The sequence below is a fragment of the Entelurus aequoreus genome, linkage group LG23, assembly GCF_033978785.1.
Source record: "Entelurus aequoreus isolate RoL-2023_Sb linkage group LG23, RoL_Eaeq_v1.1, whole genome shotgun sequence".
In the NCBI taxonomy this organism is placed as follows: domain Eukaryota; kingdom Metazoa; phylum Chordata; class Actinopteri; order Syngnathiformes; family Syngnathidae; genus Entelurus; species Entelurus aequoreus.
Window position 1 is genome coordinate 37,964,311 of NC_084753.1, and position 19,909 is coordinate 37,984,219.

The 19,909-nt window shown below is 39.2% G+C and overlaps 2 protein-coding genes across 2 annotated transcripts in view; one reads left to right on the forward strand and one right to left on the reverse strand.

Moving 5' to 3' along the window:
• LOC133640867 (zinc finger protein with KRAB and SCAN domains 3-like) overlaps nt 1–10,254 on the reverse strand; it is a 257,581-nt gene extending 247,327 nt beyond the window's left edge. Inside the window, exons 1-4 of the mRNA XM_062034550.1 lie at nt 10,205–10,254; nt 8,057–8,114; nt 6,643–6,763; nt 6,538–6,564 (exon numbers count right to left, since the gene is read on the reverse strand). Of these exons, the coding sequence (XP_061890534.1) occupies nt 6,538–6,564; nt 6,643–6,763; nt 8,057–8,114; nt 10,205–10,254 (256 nt within the window). The remainder of the gene's footprint in view (nt 1–6,537; nt 6,565–6,642; nt 6,764–8,056; nt 8,115–10,204) is intronic.
• A 204-nt stretch (nt 10,255–10,458) lies between these two features.
• LOC133640677 (zinc finger protein OZF-like) lies at nt 10,459–17,994 on the forward strand. The gene is made up of 3 exons (XM_062034234.1): nt 10,459–10,879; nt 13,274–13,456; nt 16,613–17,994. The coding sequence occupies exons 1-3, from the start codon at nt 10,756–10,758 to the stop codon at nt 17,716–17,718; spliced, it is 1,413 nt and encodes a 470-aa protein (XP_061890218.1). The 5' UTR covers nt 10,459–10,755; the 3' UTR covers nt 17,719–17,994.
• The last annotated feature ends 1,915 nt before the right edge of the window (nt 17,995–19,909 follow it).

A 19,909-nucleotide genomic window follows, 5' to 3' on the forward strand; every position in this document is an offset into this window, starting at 1 on the left:
TTTGTCACCCTGAGAACATTTCAAGTGTGTGTTGTCAGTGTGACACGTATTAACAGCCGTCGAGTCTTCATCCTCATTTTCTCCAGTGTGTAATCTTTTGTGTCTATTCAAATGTTGACTATACACATAACTTTTACCGCATACTGAGCAGGAAAAAGGTCTTTCCCCGGTGTGTGTTCTCATGTGTTTTACCAGACGAGAATGCTGTTTAAAAGTTTTGTCGCAGTGAGAACATGTGAAGTGTGTGAAGTCAGTTTGACATGCCTTATCAACTTTAGAGTCTTCATCATCAGTGTCAGAAGAGTGTGACGTTATGTCCTCACTATCTGATAGTGGAGCTAAGAGCTTGTCTGCTTGTGATCCTCCACAGTGGTCTCCATCAGCTTCTGTTGTCATGTGTTGAGTTGAGCTGCTGCTTGGAGGCTCCGCCTCTCTCTTCTCCTCACTTTCACCTTTGACCTCATCACCTTCACTCTTCACAATGACACCAATCACTGGGAACTCCTCCAACCATTCAAGATGCTCTCCCTCCTGGCTGATGCTGTGTTCCTCCTCTTCCTCTTTAATGTGGGGGGAATGTGGCTCCCCCTCTTCCTCTTTGATGTGGGCGGGGCTGTGGTTCCTCTTTCTCTGTAAGGTGAGGGAGGGCTCTGACTGCCTCTCCTCCTTAATGTAAGAGGTAAGTGGCTCCTCCTCCTCCTCCTCTTTAATGTGGGGGGAATGTGGCTCCCCCTCTTCCTCTTTGATGTGGTTCCTCTTTCTCTGTAAGGTGAAGGAGGGCTCTGACTGCCTCTCCTCCTTAATGTAAGAGTTAAGTGGCTCCTCCTCCTCTTCCTCCTTAATGTGGGGTTGCTTTGGTTCATCCTGCTCCATTCTTGAGGTCCAATCTTGCTGCTCAGGGAGATAATGTTTTTTTCCACAGATGACTGCAGGACACAAGAAGACAAACACATGCTTTAGAAAAGTCCAGTTTGCTCAGTCACATGAGACATTGTCCTGCACCAGTGTATGTTCTGATCATTTCTCAGAGGAGCTAATCAGTCACCACATTGACATATTTAAGATGCCATAACCATACCGTACATCACTTCTCTAAAGTGGGCTGGCTCAAGGTGGAGGACAGAGTTAAACAACTTGCACTGAGCCTAGTCTATAAAATCCACTACACCTCCCTGATACCGAAGTACATGTCAAACTACTTCCTTAACGTAAATGACCGCCATAACCACAACACCAGGGGGAGCTCCACTAACCACGTTAAACCCAGATTCCGAACTAACAAAGGTCTTAACTCATTCTCTTTCTATGCCACATCAATGTGGAATGCGCTCCCAACAGGTATAAAAGAAAAGGCATCTCTATCCTCCTTCAAAACCGCAATAAAAGTTCACCTCCAGGCAGCTACAACCCTAAACTAACACCCTCCCCGGATTGCTAATAATCAAATGTAAACAATCAAATGCAGATACTTTTTCTTATGCCTTCTGATCTCTCTCTCTATCTCTCTCTCTATGTCCACTACTTGCTGTCCATATCCTACCCCCCCCCCCCCCCCCCCTCCCTGATTGTAAATAATTCAATGTGATTATCTTGTGTGATGACTGTATTATGATGATAGTATATATGATAGTATATATCTGTATCATGAATCAATTTAAGTGGACCCCGACTTAAACAAGTTGAAAAACGTATTCGGGTGTTACCATTTAGTGGTCAATTGTAGGGAATATGTACTTCACTGTGCAACCTACTAATAAAAGTCTCAATCAATCAATCAATCAATCAATCAATCAGGGAATAACAAACGCAATACAACAACTAAAGAAGAAAAAGACTAAACAATCACAGCGGATTCAATTTACATATTAAACATGACAGTTGCTCGTACACCCAAAGGAGAACATGGAACATGACTAAAAATTAAAACTTAGACTGGCTAGCATGTGTTTGTAATAGTGGTTTAAGAGAAGAGATGTACCGTATTTTTCGGAGTATAAGTCGCTCCGGAGTATAAGTCGCACCGGCCGAAAATGCATAATAAAGAATGGAAAAAACATATATAAGTCGCACTGGAGTATAAGTCGCACTTTTTGGGGAAATTTATCTGATAAAATCCGACACCAAGAATAGACATTTGAAAGGCAATTTAAAATAAATAAAGAATAGTGAACAACAGGCTGAATATGTGTACGTTATATGACGCATAAATAACCAACTGAGAACGTGCCTAGTATGTTAAAGGCCTACTGAAAGCCACTACTACCGACCACGCAGTCTGATAGTTTATATATCAATGATGAAATCTTAACATTGCAACACATGCCAATACGGCCGGGTTAACTTATAAAGTGTAAAATTTATAAAAACAATATATAAACAGTTACATAGAAACTAGTAATTAATGAAAATGAGTAAAATTAACTGTTAAAGGCCTACTGAAATGCGATTTTCTTATTTAAACGGGGATAGCAGATCCATTCTATGTGTCATGCTTGATCATTTCGCGATATTGCCATATTTTTGCTGAAAGGATTTAGTAGAGAACATCGACGATAAAGTTCGCAACTTTTGGTCGCTGATAAAAAAGCCGTGCCTGTACCGGAAGTAGCAGACGATATGCGCGTGACGTCACCGGTTGTGGAGCTCCTCACATCTGCACATTGTTTACAATCATGGCCACCAGCAGCGAGAGCGATTCGGACCGAGAAAGCGACGATTTCCCCATTAATTTGAGTGAGGATGAAAGATTCGTGGATGAGGAAAGTGAGAGTGAAGGACTAGAGGGCAGTGGGAGCGATTCAGATAGGGAAGATGCTGTGAGAGGCGCCGTGGCAGCCGTGGGCGTGGCAGGACCACTCGGCCAGGGCCAACCACAACAAGGGATAGAGCCATACCGCTTTGAACCCGACGCTGCTGATATTGATGCCGGAGTAGCCCACGACATAGATCGCCTTCAGAATACAGAATGGTAAAATGTTATTTATTTATAGACCTCTGGGGTCACCTGGTGTCCTAGCAATAAAACAAAACACAAGTTGTTTTATATAATCTGTTCAAATTAAACCAGAATCACATACTAATTATTGTCTTTGAATCACCTAATTTATCTGTCTACTCTACTCTGCACAGGCAGCTGTGCAATGTGTACTGTGGTGCGCAGAATCATGTTCATCACCGAAATAGACATAACCTTTGATCTATGATGCATTTTCCCTGTTTGGGTGCTCTTACTAGTCATTGCTGTTGGTGCTGTCCCAGTCGGTACCCATTCCGTCTGGCATCCTCGTTGTCTTGTATTTCCCTGGAAATGGAGAAACAGCTACATGTAATATGGATACCTCATTTACATAAATTATGAATACTTTCTCTATTGGGCTTGAACTGTAATCCATTTGAACTTTGATTTGGGAAACATATCGAACCTGATCTTGATCGCCCTCCTCATCAGGCAAATCTGGTGCCATCGCCATTGGTTCATCCACCGCATCCGCCACTGATGCCGTAGTCGTACTGGCCATGATCTGGTATATTGTCTATAAATGTACAAATGTACAATACTTTATATTATTGTCTATTGTAATCTATTGACAGTAATGTCAGTAAATGTACGATACTTTATACTGCAGAAGAACTTGACTCGAACTTGAAGCAATAATTATATGTAGACTATTTTATTGTTAATTTATTTCATTGTTCATGGCGTAGTCTATGACTATGTCTGTGAGTATGACTATGGAGACTGGAAATCAAGATCCTTACCCTCTTCCTTTGCCTGTTGGGAAATGCAAACTTCACGTGCACGGTCTGTCCACTTGTGGAGGTGGTGGGGTGGTCCGATCTTGTCGAAGCACTGGCTCTGGGAGCACTGACAGTGACACGGCCACTGATGCCTGGCCGTGGTCCGTTGAAAATAGTTGGCCTCGCACCTTTCTTCAGCACCAGTGGACGGGCGGTGGCGATGCCCATCTCTACCCTTCGCAAGGGACCCTCTTCAAAACACGATCTTTCGAAATGATCGCTGCATAATACACTGTACTTTGTGTGTGTGGTCCAATCCAACCGTGTTCGCTTGACCTCTCTGTTCCATAGTAAAGCTTGACTGTCATCTTTCGGGAATGTAAACAATGAAACACCGGCTGTGTTTGTGTTGCTGCAGCCGGCCGCAATACACCGCTTCCCACCTACAGCTTTCTTCTTTGCTGTCTCCATTGTTCATTGGACAAATTGCAAAAGATTCACCAACGCAGATGTCCAGAATACTGTGGAATTTTGCAATGAAAACAGACGACTTAATAGCTGGCCACCATGCTGTCCCAAAATGTCCTCTACAATCCGTGACGTCACGCGTAGGCGTCATCATATTGAAACGTTTTCAGCAGGATATTTCGGCGCGAAATTTAAAATTGCACTTTAGTAAGCTAACCCGGCCGTATTGGCATGTGTTGCAATGTTAAGATTTCATCATTGATATATAAACTATCAGACTGCGTGGTCGGTAGTAGTGGGTTTCAGTAGGCCTTTAAATATAAAGTACACATGATTGTAAATGCAATATAAAGTATACATGATTGGACATGTAATATATCGCTATTTTGATGTTAAATATAATGTACACATGATTGTACACGTAATATATATCACTATATTGATTTTAAATATAATGTACACATTATTGTACATGTAATATATATCGCTATATGGATGTTAAATATAATGTACACATGATTGTACATGTAATATATATCACTATATTGATTTTAAATATAATGTACACATGATTGTACATGTAATATATCACTATATGGATGTTAAATATAATGTACACATGATTGTACACGTAATATAACCCTATATTGATGTTAAATATAAAGTACACATGATTGTACATATATCACTATATTGATTTTAAATATAAAGTACACATGATTGTAAATGCAATACAAAGTATGCATGATTGTACATGTAATATAGCACTATATTGATTTTAAATATAAAGTACATATGATTGTACATGTAATATCACTATATTGATTTTTTAAATATAAAGTATACATGATTGGACATGTAATATATTACTATATTGTTGTTAAATATAGAGCACACATGATTGTACATGTAATATACCACTGTATTGATTTTATATATAAAGTAAACAACATTGTACATGTAATATCACTGTATTACTGGGGTTCAATTCCCACCTTCTACCTTCCTAGTCACGTCCGTTGTGTCCTTGGGCAAGACACTTCACCCTTTGCCTCTGATGGCTGCTGGCTAGCGCCTTGCATGGCAGCTCCCTCCATCAGTGTGTGAATGTGTGTGTGAATGGGTGAATGTGGAAATACTGTCAAAGCGCTTTGAGTACCTTGAAGGTAGAAAAGCGCTATACAAGTATAACCCATTATTGTTTTTATATATAAAGTACACATAATCGTAAATGTATTATATCACTATATTTATGTTAAGTATAAAGTACACATGATTGTACATGTAATATATCACTATATTGATGTTAAATATAATGTACACATAATTGTAAATGTATTATATCACTATATTGATGTTAAATATAATGTACACATAATTGTAAATGTATTATATCACTATATTGATGTTAAATATAATGTACACATAATTGTAAATGTATCATATCACTATATTGATGTTAAATATAATGTACACATAATTGTAAATGTATTATATCACTATATTGATGTTAAATATAATGTACACATAATTGTTAATGTATTACATCACTATATTGATGCACAGATGTGTTATGACATCAAGTCAGCTTTTGTGAGTTTCTGTTTGGACAAAATGTGAATGACAGGAGGTAAATGTTTTTATGAGGACATAAGATTGTTTTCAAACTACACTTGTGTGTCTCTCTATGCCCCCACTGAATGTCTTACATTTATTTTTCTTAATTCGAATGCCTTATATTTATTTTCCTAAATCCAAGTCCATGCACATTTTTTGCGACTGTTGTTTTTTTTTTAGATGCACATCTTTGCACAGTTGCTTTTGTTTTTGCCTGTTTTCAGTATTTGTATTTTATTGTATCCTTCATATTTTGAATGTAGCCTAAACAAATTAATTTGGCAGTTAGCTTACACCGTGGTTCAGAGAAAAGCTTTTTTTATGTCCCTGTATGTCCAGCACATGATTAAAATTGTTAATAAAGATGCCTTCGACTCAAACTAGCGAAAATACTGGAGTTTATTTTGAAAGGCGGAGAGATGTTGAAGAAGGAAAAGATTTAAAAACAGAAGTTAATGTTGGTTAACATGATTCTTACACGTGTGCGGACTTCATGCGGGTTAGCTTACTCAAAAACTCCAGCGAGGGAAAAAAAAAGAAACATTGAGAAGGGACCCAGATGTGGGGACCACCCTTCCAGATGTTGATGCAACAGATGTCAAATTGGTTCATATTCTATTTATATTTTTAGCACTACTGGGTACCTGGAGAGTCAGACATTTTGTTTTGTTTGTAGCCTCTCAATGATGACAATCTTTGTTGACCTCCACTTACCTGTATAATGTGATGTTGTCTGTGTCCCTGTACAAAGAAAAAAGAAACATAAGTTACAATGACACTACTGACTTCTACTACTAGTAGTTACACTACTTTACCCACCTTTACCTCTGACATGCGGTTGGAGAGACTTTATGGAAAGCTGTGTCCCAACTGAGCATGTCTCTGGTGATGGTGTCTGACAGCCTGTATCAGTACATGTCTGCTGGCTTTTTGTATCTCTCTGTGGAAACACATTTAACAATGCACTTTGTGAGCATCACTGCACTCCAATATCATTCACACACGAGCATTACTGCAACTGTTAGCTAACTACATCAATGACAAAGAGAATGGAACACCGATATTTTTGTAGCCAATCACAATGTGTACATTCCCTAGGCCAGTGTTTTTCAACCTTTTTGGAGCCAAGGCACATTTTTGTTAATTGAAAAATGCAGAGGCACACCACCAGCAGAAAACATTAAAAATGTAAACTCTGTAGTTGATATTGACAGTAAAAAGTCATTGTTGCAACTATAGCTATTGTCGCAAAGTAAGTGTCACGACCTGTCACATCACGCTGTGACTTATTTGGAGTTGTTTGGTGTTTTCCTGTGTGATCAATATTAGCCTCTAGAATGGAACCTATGTAGGTGACCTCATCTTTCCTGGTTATAACAATGTCACCCACTTTAATAGTGAAGTCACTGACTTTCTTAAGGTTGATTTGGGACCCAAATAGAATGGATTCCGTTTTACCCAAGTGTATGGATAGCTTGTTGTCAGCGAGCCAGGTGCAAATACTACAGAGTTCGGCACTGAGGATATTTTCCACCTATACTCCAAACTATATACGTTTAACTAGACCAGGGGTCGGCAACCCGCGGCTCCGGAGCCGCACGCGGCTCTTTGACCACTCTGATGCGGCTCAGCTACATACTTGCCGACCCCCCCGATTTTCCCAGGAGATTTATGGATCTCAGTGTCTCTCATAGATTACTCCCAGGGAAAATATAATCCTATTTACACTCTAATTACTAAATAAAGGGAGTGCCCTAATTGCACTGCAGTAATTGTCCTCTATAGCGTTTACAAACAGCGTGCCATCCCGGCCACATGTTGTATGTTTTTTTTTTTTTGCACACATAGGAGACAGCAAAGCATACTTAGTCATCAGCCACACAGCTTACACTGACGGTAGCCGTATCAAACAACTTTAACATTTTTACGTTACAAATATGCGCCACACTGTGAACCCACACCAAAAAAGAATGAAAAACACATTTCTGGAGAACATCCCACCGTAACACAACATAAACACAACACAACCAATACCCAGAATCCCATGCAGCCCTAACTCTTCCGGTCTAGATTATACACCCCCACTACCACCAAATCCCCCCACACATCAACCCCCCCACCCTCTCCGTGCGTTGGTTGAGCGGAAGAGTTAGGGCTGCATGGGATTCTGGGTATTGGTACCGTCAGTGTAAGATGTGTGGCTGCTGAGGTAGTACGCCTTACTGTCACTTACATGAGCAAGCTGAAACTGCATTCTGCATGTGGTCGAGCAGGTACGCTGTTTGGGCAGGCTGTAGAGGGCGCCAAAAGCAGTGTCATCACACCCTGATATTCGGGAGTCTCCCGGGAAAAATGAGAGGGTTGGCAAGTATGATGCTATCAAGCGCCATTTATTCACAACTCGCGGGCCGCACTAACATCAAATTTCCACATTAAAGTGCGTGCCGGTGCGTGTGTCGGAGACCCCTGGTTAACATAGCACAAAGCGTTTAAGCTTTGTATGCGGTGTTTTTCATTTGAATTTTTTTTGTGGCTCCCATTATTTTCTTTAATTTGTGAAACTTGCCAAAATGGCTCTTTGAGTGGTAAAGTTTGCCGACCCCTGAACTAGACTGACCATACGTCCTCTTTTCCCCGGACATGTCCTCTTTTGCGGGACTGTCCGGGGTGTCCGGGCGGGGTTTCTTAAATGCCTCAAATGTCCGGCATTTTGAGTTAGGGTTGCGTGTATTTTCAATGTACGTCCAGGGTTAAGAAGGGGTTAAACGAAACAAACTGTGGAGGCGTGCGCACGCAGAAACATTCGTGAGGGAGGGACAGAGAGCTAGTGAGTGGAGAGACGGACATGAGAAGAAGAAATGCCGAAACGTAAATGCAACTTCACGGATGATTTGCGGAAAAAGTATTCGTGTTTTCGTCGTGGCCGTGACACACGGAAAGCAGAATGCACTGTGTGCGAAGCAGGAACGTATGTATCTGTGGCAAATAAAGGGGCTTAAAGATATACAAGCCCATATGGACACTACAAAGCACAAAACGGCTGTGAAGGGCGAGAACTCGTCTGCTGTTTTTTGTTTAAATTTAATTAACTTGTTTTGAGGCATTATTTATGTTTAGATTATATACAAGAGTTTATTTTGAATATTTCTACCTCTGCACTTTTTTCCAAAACTGTGAATGTTACAGAATATAAGTGTGACTTATTTTGTTGTACTGTCAAGCAGTGTTGGCGTTAATGCACTTCTGAAACAGTTGCAATGTTGACTAATAAAACAAAGCTGTTTTTTTTCTTTCTAACGGTCATTGCTCTATCAACCTATCAAACCTATCAAAAGGTTCCGATTACTTCAAACATCAAATATTCCACTTTGAAAACTATTTTTGGTGGAAGATTTTGCATATTTTGTGTGTTTGCCATAAAAAACATAGTTTTGTTTGACAAAAAAGGGCGGAAAACAAACAACATAAAAAAACTAAAACATTTTGAAATGAGGGATAGATCTGAAGTTGATGTAGACTCCAGAGATTTAAGCGTTAAATATAAAATGTATGAATGCCCTGGCACACCATTATCATCATTTCATGACCGAAGCAAAACACTTTTTACACTTTTTTTTATACTGAAATAAATACACCCACAACTTATTAAATAAAAACATAGAAAAAAACTACCAGCAGCGGTAAAGTTCAGATCCATGAAGGAAAGAAGAAAGTGAATGAATGTTTATAACTGAATACATTTACATATACTTGCACATTTGTTTTCTTTTGTATCATTTTTTAAAATGAATTAAGTAACGTTTATGACAACCTTTTTCCAAAACACAACATAAAATGTGAGATATAACAGGATAATGCATACATGTGTCATTTGTTTTCAAAATGCTTACAAAAAAGTGGGACCCCATTTTTATGACTTGATGGGGTCCCTGGGACCCCATTTTGAAAAATTCCTAGCGCCAACACTGCTGTCAACAGAGGAGAAAAAATGCTTTATTTAAATAAATATATTATTTATAAAGCAAGTTCGAGTATCATTGGCAAATGTTCACCTAGTCCCGGCCTTGGCACGCATATATGTGTCCTCTTTTTGGGATTTCAGAATATGGTCAGCCTAGTTTAACGTCACTTTGTCAACCTTAGAATAAACCATAAATAACAGTTTCATACACCCAAGTCATATGTATTCAGGGCCAATATAAATGTAATTATTATCTCTATGCTGCGTGTGTTTCCACGATAATACATTTGGCGACGGCATTCGCCATTTTACAACACTCGACATTTTACATCCACATTCCGACCCAAAGCTGGTCAAACGTATCATAAAACGTTCTTATTCATGATAAAAACATTTTTATGATTTTCACAGTGTACCAACCTGAAGAGCGGGTAAATATGACTGAAGCGGCTCTTTTTTCCTTCCAACATCAGTCGAGCGAGGAGGCGGAAGTGCCCTCAGCTATAGGAGTCCGGCGCGCGCGGCGGGCGCTAACACTTTGGTTCCGCCCTCCTGTTCTTCTTCTTCTTCTTCTTCTTTTGATTTTTATGGCGGTTGGCAAGCAACCTTGTGGTGTGCATTACCGCCACCTACTGTAATGGAGTGTGGACCGAGGTGAACCTGTCAAGAACAAAACAGGACGAAGATAAAACAAAATGGCGTTTGACGGAGACGTTATTGTGTTTATAGTAGTTCAGTGTTCCTAATCAGTACGTACATGGACACATATATGTCGTTTAATAGAGTAAACGTCGTTAATAATTGTTTGTATTCGGATACATTAGTCTGAGCGCACTTTGAAGCTCCTCCCGCTACCTTAGCTCGCTAGTTAGCTTAGCTTGTTGGCTGCTAACAAAGAGAGGCGGAAGTGATCAAAACACATCGCTAAGCAGAGATCAAGTGTGAGTGTAAAGTGTTGTGATTGTGTGAAAATGCGCGAAAGGACGATAGCAGAGTACGAGGAGGAACTTTCTCGGACAAAAGAGGAGAACAAGAGACTACGTCAACTACTGGACGCTGTTTTCAAGAAACATCAAGTTGTGTTACACAGAACAGGTTTGTTTTCTTCTTACTCTCACATGTCTACTAACTAACGCTGTTCTTAAATGTGTTGTCTATAGGAAGATGAACTGTCTTGTGACAATGATGCACTGCTTTGTTTTTATATTGTTCATGAAAACAAGACAGTGTCAGACACACAATATTTATGAGAGGTTGATGTTCCTCTCAGTGTGTAACAATGTGTATCAACATGTTTACACAAAACTCACACAGTCACCAAATATATTTTACATTATAGTCAAAATAAGTCATAGTTTCATGGCTAATTTCACTACCTGATTCTGACCTACATGCATCAATGAGTGAAAGTAAAAATGTATTGTCAGTCATCTTTCAATAAACAAAGTAGTCAACAGTTGATTTATTAAAAGAACATAAAGGTGACTGACTTTCCTTCAGCGTGTCGTAGATGGTCTCCAAGTGAATGTGGAAGCTGTGGTCTAAAGTGAGATACGCCAACAACAACAAAAAACACCACATAGTAAAATATGTTTTGGGAAGAGTTCCTTTTGGCCCAGCCAACATCATCACCCAATAAAGGGGGGAAACTCATTTTATATGACGAAAAAAATATAGTATGAATGTTTTAGGTAGTTTTAGGTAGAGATTTTTTTTCTTTCATTGATTTTTCAATGATGGTAATGCCTGTGCCATTACAAGGTAATAATTAGAGCTAAGGTTTTGCAGGTTAACAAAGTTGTGTTATGACTTTTAAGGATGTATTGATCAATGCTGGTTCATCTTTCTAAAGGCTTTTCAAACGGACCCCTCCTCAAAATTCCAAGCCCAATTGTTACTTACCACACCATACTCACTGTTCCACTTTTAGAATAGAATAGAATAGAAAGTACTTTATTGATCCCTGGGGGAAATTCATCATCACAGTTCGCTGACAATAAACAATAAACATTTAGGTATTTTTTTTACATGTGAATAATATAAATACAGTCTATTATACAGCATTATTCACATGTAAATAATATAAATACAGTCTATTATACAGCATTATTCACATGTAAATAATATAAATACAGTCTATTATACAGCATTATTCACATGTAAATAATATAAATACAGTCTATTATACAGCATTATTCACATGTGAATAATATAAGGGGCGTAGTGGGTAGAGCGGCCGTGCCAGAAACCTGAGGGTTTCAGGTTCGCTCCCCGCCTCTTGACATCCAAATCGCTGCCGTTGTGTCCTTGGGCAGGACACTTCACCCTTGCCCCCGGTGCCGCTCACACTGGTGAATGAATGATGGGTGAATGATAGGTGGTGGTTGGAGCCTCGCTTCCGTCAGTCTACGCCAGGGCAGCTGTGGCTACAAATGTAGCTTACCACCACCAGGTGTGAATGAATGATGGGTTCCCACTTCTCTGTGAGCGCTTTGAGTATCTAATAATAGAAAAGCGCGATATAAAATCGAATCCATTATTATTATTATATTATTATTATAAAGACAGTCTATTATACAGCATTATTCACATGTGAATAATATAAATACAGTCTTATATACAGCCTTATTTACATGTGAATAATATAAAAAGAGTCTATTATACAGCATTTTTCACATGTGAATAATATAAATACAGTCTATTATACAGCATTATTCACATGTGAATAATATAAATACAGTCTATTATACAGCATTATTCACATGTGAATAATATAAATACAGTCTATTATACACTACCGTTCAAAAGTTTGGGGTCACCCAAACAATTTTGTGGAATAGCCTTCATTTCTAAGAACAAAAATAGACTGTCGAGTTTCAGATGAAAGTTCTCTTTTTCTGGCCATTTTGAGCGTTTAATTGACCCCACAAATGTGATGCTCCAGAAACTCAATCTGCTTAAAGGAAGGTCAGTTTTGTAGTTTCTGTAACGAGCTAAACTGTTTTCAGATGTGTGAACATGATTGCACAAGGGTTTTCTAATCATCAATTAGCCTTCGGAGCCAATGAGCAAACCCATTGTACCATTAGAACACTGGAGTGATAGTTGCTGGAAATGGGCCTCTATACACCTATGTAGATATTGCACCAAAAAGCAGACATTTGCAGCTAGAATAGTCATTTACCACATTAGCAATGTATAGAGTGTATTTCTTTAAAGTTAAGACTAGTTTAAAGTTATCTTCATTGAAAAGTACAGTGCTTTTCCTTCAAAAATAAGGACATTTCAATGTGACCCCAAACTTTTGAACGGTAGTGTACATTCAGATACAGTCAATGTTGAAGCAATGTTCATGCCTGCGACAAAAAGGAACTCTTTCCACACTTTTAACACAACACACCACATTGCAAATGATCTCATTGTGAAAACAGTGTTAGTCAAGAATGACTTCATTTCTCTTTTGATATTATTCACTTATATACCCAACAGATGTCCAGCAGCCCCCCCACATTAAAGAGGAAGAGGAGGAAGTGTGGATCACTCAGGAGGAAGAGTGTCTTCTAGGGCAGGAGGAGGCTGATCTCCCCAAGTTTCCACTGACTGTTGTCTCTGTGAAGACTGAAGACCATGAAGACAAACCACCTGAGTCCTCACAGCTTCATCACAGTCCAAGTAAGCACAACATCCACTTATCATCTACTACAATGTTTGTGACACATGTTCATCCAGGGGCCACAGTTAGGACTAAGAGTAGGGCTGGGTGGTATACCGGTATTACGAGTTATGCCAGTATATTTACCAAAGTACTGCAATACCGATAGAAGTAATCCTTAATGTCTTGAAGCGGAAGTCCCTCTGCTCATTGTGTCTGAGCTGGGTGTTGGTGCCGCCTTCGCCTCGCACTCAAGTGACTCACTTGACACAAACTCCAGAGTGTGAAGCATATCTGTCAACCTTCACGTTTTTGCTGAGAAATCACGTATTTTGCCCTCTTTTTCCGTCATTTTGCAGATCCCGTTTTTCCCACGAATTATGCTCCCAATGAAAAAGTGATCCTCGGCAGTATTGCCAGTGATCGGGTCCGTTTGACTCAAGCCTCGGCAGCACTAGGCATCACTCGGGGAAGTGATTGTTTATGTTGATTGATGCAATTTAATCCTTTTTTTAAAAACAATGTTATACATATATTGTTAGTGATTAATTATAATGTGAACTCATATCCAATTTTGTAGTCTCATTTTTACATGTTTTTTGCAATGTTTTCAACCAGGGGTGTCAGGGATCAGGTTTTATCCGGCCCGCATGATGAGTTTGCCAAGTATAAAAATGAGCTGCTTTATTTTTTGAACGAAAGAAACTGCTGTTCTAAATGTGTCCACTGGATGTCACAATAGCGATTCTGTTAGGCAAGCAAACGGTTTATACCGGGGCCAAGAAAGAGGTACACAGTAAAGGGTGACTGTGGCTTTTTATGTCTATGCTTCTGCTTCGTTGCTTCTCTGTCAAACACGAGAAAAGTGAACTTAACCCTTTTTGAATAGTTTTTACCTCCGTTTCTTACGGTTTCTTGGGTTAGCTCTGGACTTGACAAAGGAGGTATTTGATACCAAGAAGAGTTTACATGTCGTGTTTTTGTTCAATCCCAGAAAGACTGTGACTTAAACTTTAATCCTGGCTTTGCAGATACGTTGAGACAGAGTCTAAACTCATTGTGTTTTTGAAACTGCACCAGTTTCCTCAGAATTGTCAACACATCTGAAGTGTTTTGTCCAGAGGATTATTTGTGATTTGTACGTTTTCAGAATGTACTTGTTCTATTTTTGGCCAAAGTAAAACAAAGAAAACAACCTGAAGTTGTCTTTATTTTTAAGTTATCATGCCATGATTTTACCATTCCGGCCCACTTGGGAATAGATTTTCCTCCATGCGGCCTCTGAGCTAAAATGAGTTTGACACCTCTGTTTTAAACAGTTTTGTGATATGTAATGTTTTGTGTGGACCCCTGTAAGACTATCTGACTGCCATGGCATCAGCTAATGGAGTTATTTTCTCAAGTAAACAAATACAAACATGTTTATGACAGAAGCGCGGCCCGTTGCAATTTACATGATTCTATCAAGAGATGGATGCACTTAAAAATAATGGAGAATACATTTCTGCCGTAAATATATATATATATATATATATATATATATATATATATATATATATATATATATATATATATATATATATATATATATATATATATATATATATATATATATATATATATATATATATGTTCCTAGTTGCAACTATATCAAACAATCAATCAATTCATCAATGTTAACTTATATAGCCCTAAATCACAAGTGTCTCAAAGGGCTGCACAAGCCACAACGACATCCTCGGCTCAGATCCCACATCAGGGCAAGAAAGAACTCAACCCAATGGGCGACCGGTGCAATGGACGGCGAGTGGATCTAGCATAATATTGTAAGAGTCCAGTCCATAGTGGATCTAACATAATAGTGAGAGTCCAGTCCATAGTGGATCTAGCATAATAGTGTGAGAGTCCAGTTCATAGTAGATCTAACATAATATTGTGAGAGTCCAGTCCATAGTGGATCTAACATAATAGTGAGAGTCCAGTCCATAGTGGATCTAACATAATAGTGAGAGTCCAGTCCATAGTGGATCTAGCATAATAGTGTGAGAGTCCAGTCCATAGTAGATCTAACATAATATTGTGAGAGTCCAGTCCATAGTGGATCTAACACAATATTGTGAGAGTCCAGTCCATAGTGGGTCTAACATAATATTGTGAGAGTCCAGTCCATAGTGGATCTAACACAATATTGTGAGAGTCCAGTCCATAGTGGATCTAACATAATAGTGTGAGAGTCCAGTCCACAGTGGATCTAGCATAATAGTGAGAGTCCAGTCCATAGTGGATCTAACATAATATTGTGAGAGTCCAGTCCATAGTGGATCTAGCATAATAGTTAGAGTCCAGTCCATAGTGGATCTAATATAATAATAAATATAATAGTGAGAGTCCAGTCCATAGTGGACCTAATATAATAGTGAGAATCCAGTTCATAGTGGATCTAACATAATAGTGAGAGTCCAGTCCATAGTGGATCTAACATAATAGTGAGAGTCCAGTCCATAGTGGATCTAGCATAATATTGTAAGAGTCCAGTCCATAGTGGATCTAACATAATAGTGAGAGAGTCCAGTCCATAGTGGATCTAGCATAATATTGTAAGAGTCCAGTCCATAGTGGATCTAACATAATAGTGAGAGTCTAATCCATAGTGGATCTAACATAATAGTGAGAGTCCAGTCCATAGTGGATCTAACATACCAGTGTCACTAATACTTGGTTAATATTCAAGTCACGAAATGTAGACAGAGTATTGTTGGCACCTTTTGGATGTTTTTTAAATGTATTTTATGGGCGCAGTAGAGGACCTCCCATTGGCTCCTCTGTAAGCGGACTTTTATTTACGTTTATTTATAAGGGCGGCTGCATAGAACTATGGAAAGTTCAGCTGGTCTTCTTTTTTTGGCTTTGTTATTAAATAGAAAGTTGATCCATGTACCCCTTGTTAGGTTGGTTTGATATACAATACGTAGCGCTTTATATAGTGTTCAAAATATACAAAGTTTTACTAAAATATGGACTTTTGCAGAGGTTGGAACTCATTATTGATATTTACTTTGTTTCTATTGAGAAATTTGCTTCAATATATAAACTTTTCTATTTGAGATCAAACACTGTTCAAGAACCAATTAGGTTTGTCTAAGTCAAAATGTGTTGGTTTTGTTTGTGTCCTGCAGACGTCCAGCAGCTGGTTGGACTTCCTCATTCACAGGGTGTCAACTCCATTTTGAAGCAGGAGGATCCACATTCCCCCCACATTAAAGAGGAAGAGGAGGAAGTGTGGATCACTGGGGAGGGAGAGTGTCTTCTAGGGCAGGAGAAGGCTGATCTCACCAAGTTTCCACTGACTGTTGTCTCTGTGAAGACTGAAGACCATGAAGACAAACCACCTGAGTCCTCACAGCTTCATCACAGTCCAAGTGGGGAGAACAGAGCTGTGGAACCTTCAAGAAGCAGCTCACCCCAACACATGATGGCAGAAGGTGATGGAGACCACTGTGGAGGATCACAAGCAGACAAGCTCTTAGCTCCACTATTAGATAGTGAGGACACAACGTCACCCGTTAATGTAAATATGGAATCGCACATAAGAACACACACTGAAGAAAAACCCTTTTTTTGTTCAGTTTGCGCAAAAGAGTTTATTAAAAGCTCTCTTTTGACTCAACACATGCGGACACACACAGGAGAAAAACCTTTCAGTTGTTCAGTTTGCGATAAAAGATTCTCCATCAAAACTAACATGCAAATACACATGAGAACACACACGGGAGAAAAACCTTTCAGTTGCCCAAACTGCGGCAAAATATTTTCTCAAAATGGAACAATGTTGTCACATATGAGGAGACACACAGGTGAAAAACCTTTCAGTTGTTCAGTTTGTGGTAAGAGATTCTTTGACAAAAGTAAAATGCAAACACACATGAGAACACACACGGTAGAAAATCCTTTCAGTTGTTCAGTTTGCGCCAAAGGCTTTGTGAGAAACTCTGATTTAACTCAACACATGCGAACGCACACAGGAGAAAAACCTTTCAATTGCTTGAACTGCAGCAAAACGTTCTCTCAAAAGGGATCGTTGATGTTACACATGAGTACACACTCAGGAGATAAACCTATCAGTTGCTCAGTGTGCGGTAAAAGATTCTCCAACAAACGTAATATCCAGAGACACATGAGAACGCACACAGGAGAAAAACCTTTCAGTTGTTCAGTGTGTGGCAAAAGTTTATCTAACAAACAGAACATGCAAAAACACATGGGAACACACACAGGAGAATAACCTTTCCTTTTTTGGAAATTGAATGGACCTAACAGTCACAAAATAGTCATTACTGCAGGGCTTCTAAAAAGTCCGGACTTTGGTCCGGATAAACCAGTCAGGATGGTATGTTATGAATTACAAAACACTATCAGGTACTTCAACATCAACAGTCAATGCCGTGGAAAGATCCTCGACTCTTTACATTTCAAAAAGAGTTATCTGCGAAAGGGCGCCGAGCTGTCATCCTGGTGGATAAGCTTTTTTGTAATGGTCAACTATATATCGGGACGAGAAAGCTACGCCACTTTTATTCTTCTCTTAATACAGCATGTCATAGAACGCATGTAAACATAGCCATACTCATTGTGGAAATGTAAACTAAATGCTTACTGTTGTTTTCTCTATTTGTTGTTTCCTATTGTGTGTACCAACCCACCCCTCCTTTCTTCTTTTTTATTGACTTTATTTATTTTTCCTACATTTTCTATTCGTCTATCCGTCATATAGCTCTGTCGTCCTCCGCATTTACCACAATTAAATTACACACGCTCAAAATGTGTTATATAAGCAAACACCCCTCACCCAAATACTCCCTAATTATATGCTTGTTAGAGATTTGTAGTACTTATACTAGGGGTGTAACAGTACACAAAAATTTCGGTTCGGTATGTACCTTGGTTTAGAGGTCACGGTTCGGTTCATTTTCGGTACAGTCAGAAAACAAAATATAAATTTTTTGGTTATTTATTTACCAAATTTGCAAAATCCATCCATCCATCCATTTTCTACCGCTTGTCCCGTTCGGGGTTGCGGGGGGTGCTAGAGCCTATCTCAACTGCATTCGGGCGGAAGGCGGGGTACACCCTGGACAAGTCGCCACCTCATCACAGGGCCAACACAGATAGACAGACAACATTCACACACTAGGACCAATTTAGTGTTGCCAATCAACCTATCCCCAGGTGCATGTTTTTGGCGGTGGGAGGAAGCCGGAGTACCCGGAGGGAACCCACGCAGTCACGGGGAGAACATGCAAACTCCACACAGAAAGACCCGAGCCCGGGATTGAACCCAGGACTACTCAGGACCTTCGTATTGTGAGGCACATGCACTAACCCCTGTCCCACCGTGCTGCCCAATTTGCAAAATCTTCCACTAAAAATATTTTTCTTAGTGGAATATTTGATGTGAAGTAATCGGAACCTTGGATAGGTCAATAATTCATAATAACATTGATTTTGATTCAATATTATGTTTTGAGAAAATGACAGTTTGAAAGAAAAAAAACAGCTTTGTTTTATTAGTCAACATTGCAACTTTTTCTAAATTACATTTAACCTTTAAGCTTTTTTATTTCACTTTTGTTATGTTTTTGTTTATTTTAATAGTATTTTTAGATTGTGCCGTCAAAAGTGGCAAAGGAATGGCTAAATCAGGCTAGAATTAAGGTTTTAGAATGTCCTTCCCAAAGTCCTGACTTAAACGTGTGGACAATGCTGAAGAAACAAGTCCATGTCAGAAAACCAACACATTTAGCTGAACTGCACCAATTTTGTCAAGAGGAGTGGTCAAAAATTCAAGCAGAAGCTTGTGGATGGCTACCAAAAGCGCCTTATTGCAGTGAAACTTGCCAAGCAAATATTAAGTCCAGTCCATAGTGGATCTAACATAATAGTGAGAGTCCAGTCCATAGTGGATCTAACATAATAGTGTGAGATTCCAGTCTATAGTGGATCTAACATAATAGTGAGAGTCCAGTCCATAGTGGATCTAACATAATAGTGAGAGTCCAGTCCATAGTGGATCTAACATAATAGTGAGAGTCCAGTCCATAGTGGATCTAACATAATAGTGAGAGTCCAGTCCATAGTGGGGCCAGCAGGAGACCATCCCGAGCGGAGACGGGTCAGCAGCGCAGAGATGTCCCCAACGGATGCACAGGCGAGCGAGCAAAGTTTGGCGTTAGTAAATATTAAAAACATTTAAATACCAAAACATGCACTGACCCTTTTTGTTTTCCAATTTTCTTTTTTGTGTTTTAAAATGAAATTTAAAAAACTGTTTTTTGGGGGGGGTTTTTAATATCCCTTTATGAAAAAAAAAATGATACACCAAAACATACACGGACCCCCACAGACGCGGATCGTGAAAGCTTGGGACTTTTTTTGTTTCTCTCGCGAGATTTGACAACACTGCGTGGGAACAAAAC

Bases quoted from the DNA above. Each gene is read 5' to 3' on its own strand.
- LOC133640677 (XM_062034234.1), top strand. From the start codon at position 10,756: ATGCGCGAAAGGACGATAGCAGAGTACGAGGAGGAACTTTCTCGGACA. The intron at 10,880-13,273 runs GTTTGTTTTCTT...TATACCCAACAG, and splicing joins AGTTGTGTTACACAGAACAG to ATGTCCAGCAGCCCCCCCAC. The intron at 13,457-16,612 runs GTAAGCACAACA...TGTGTCCTGCAG, and splicing joins ACAGCTTCATCACAGTCCAA to ACGTCCAGCAGCTGGTTGGA.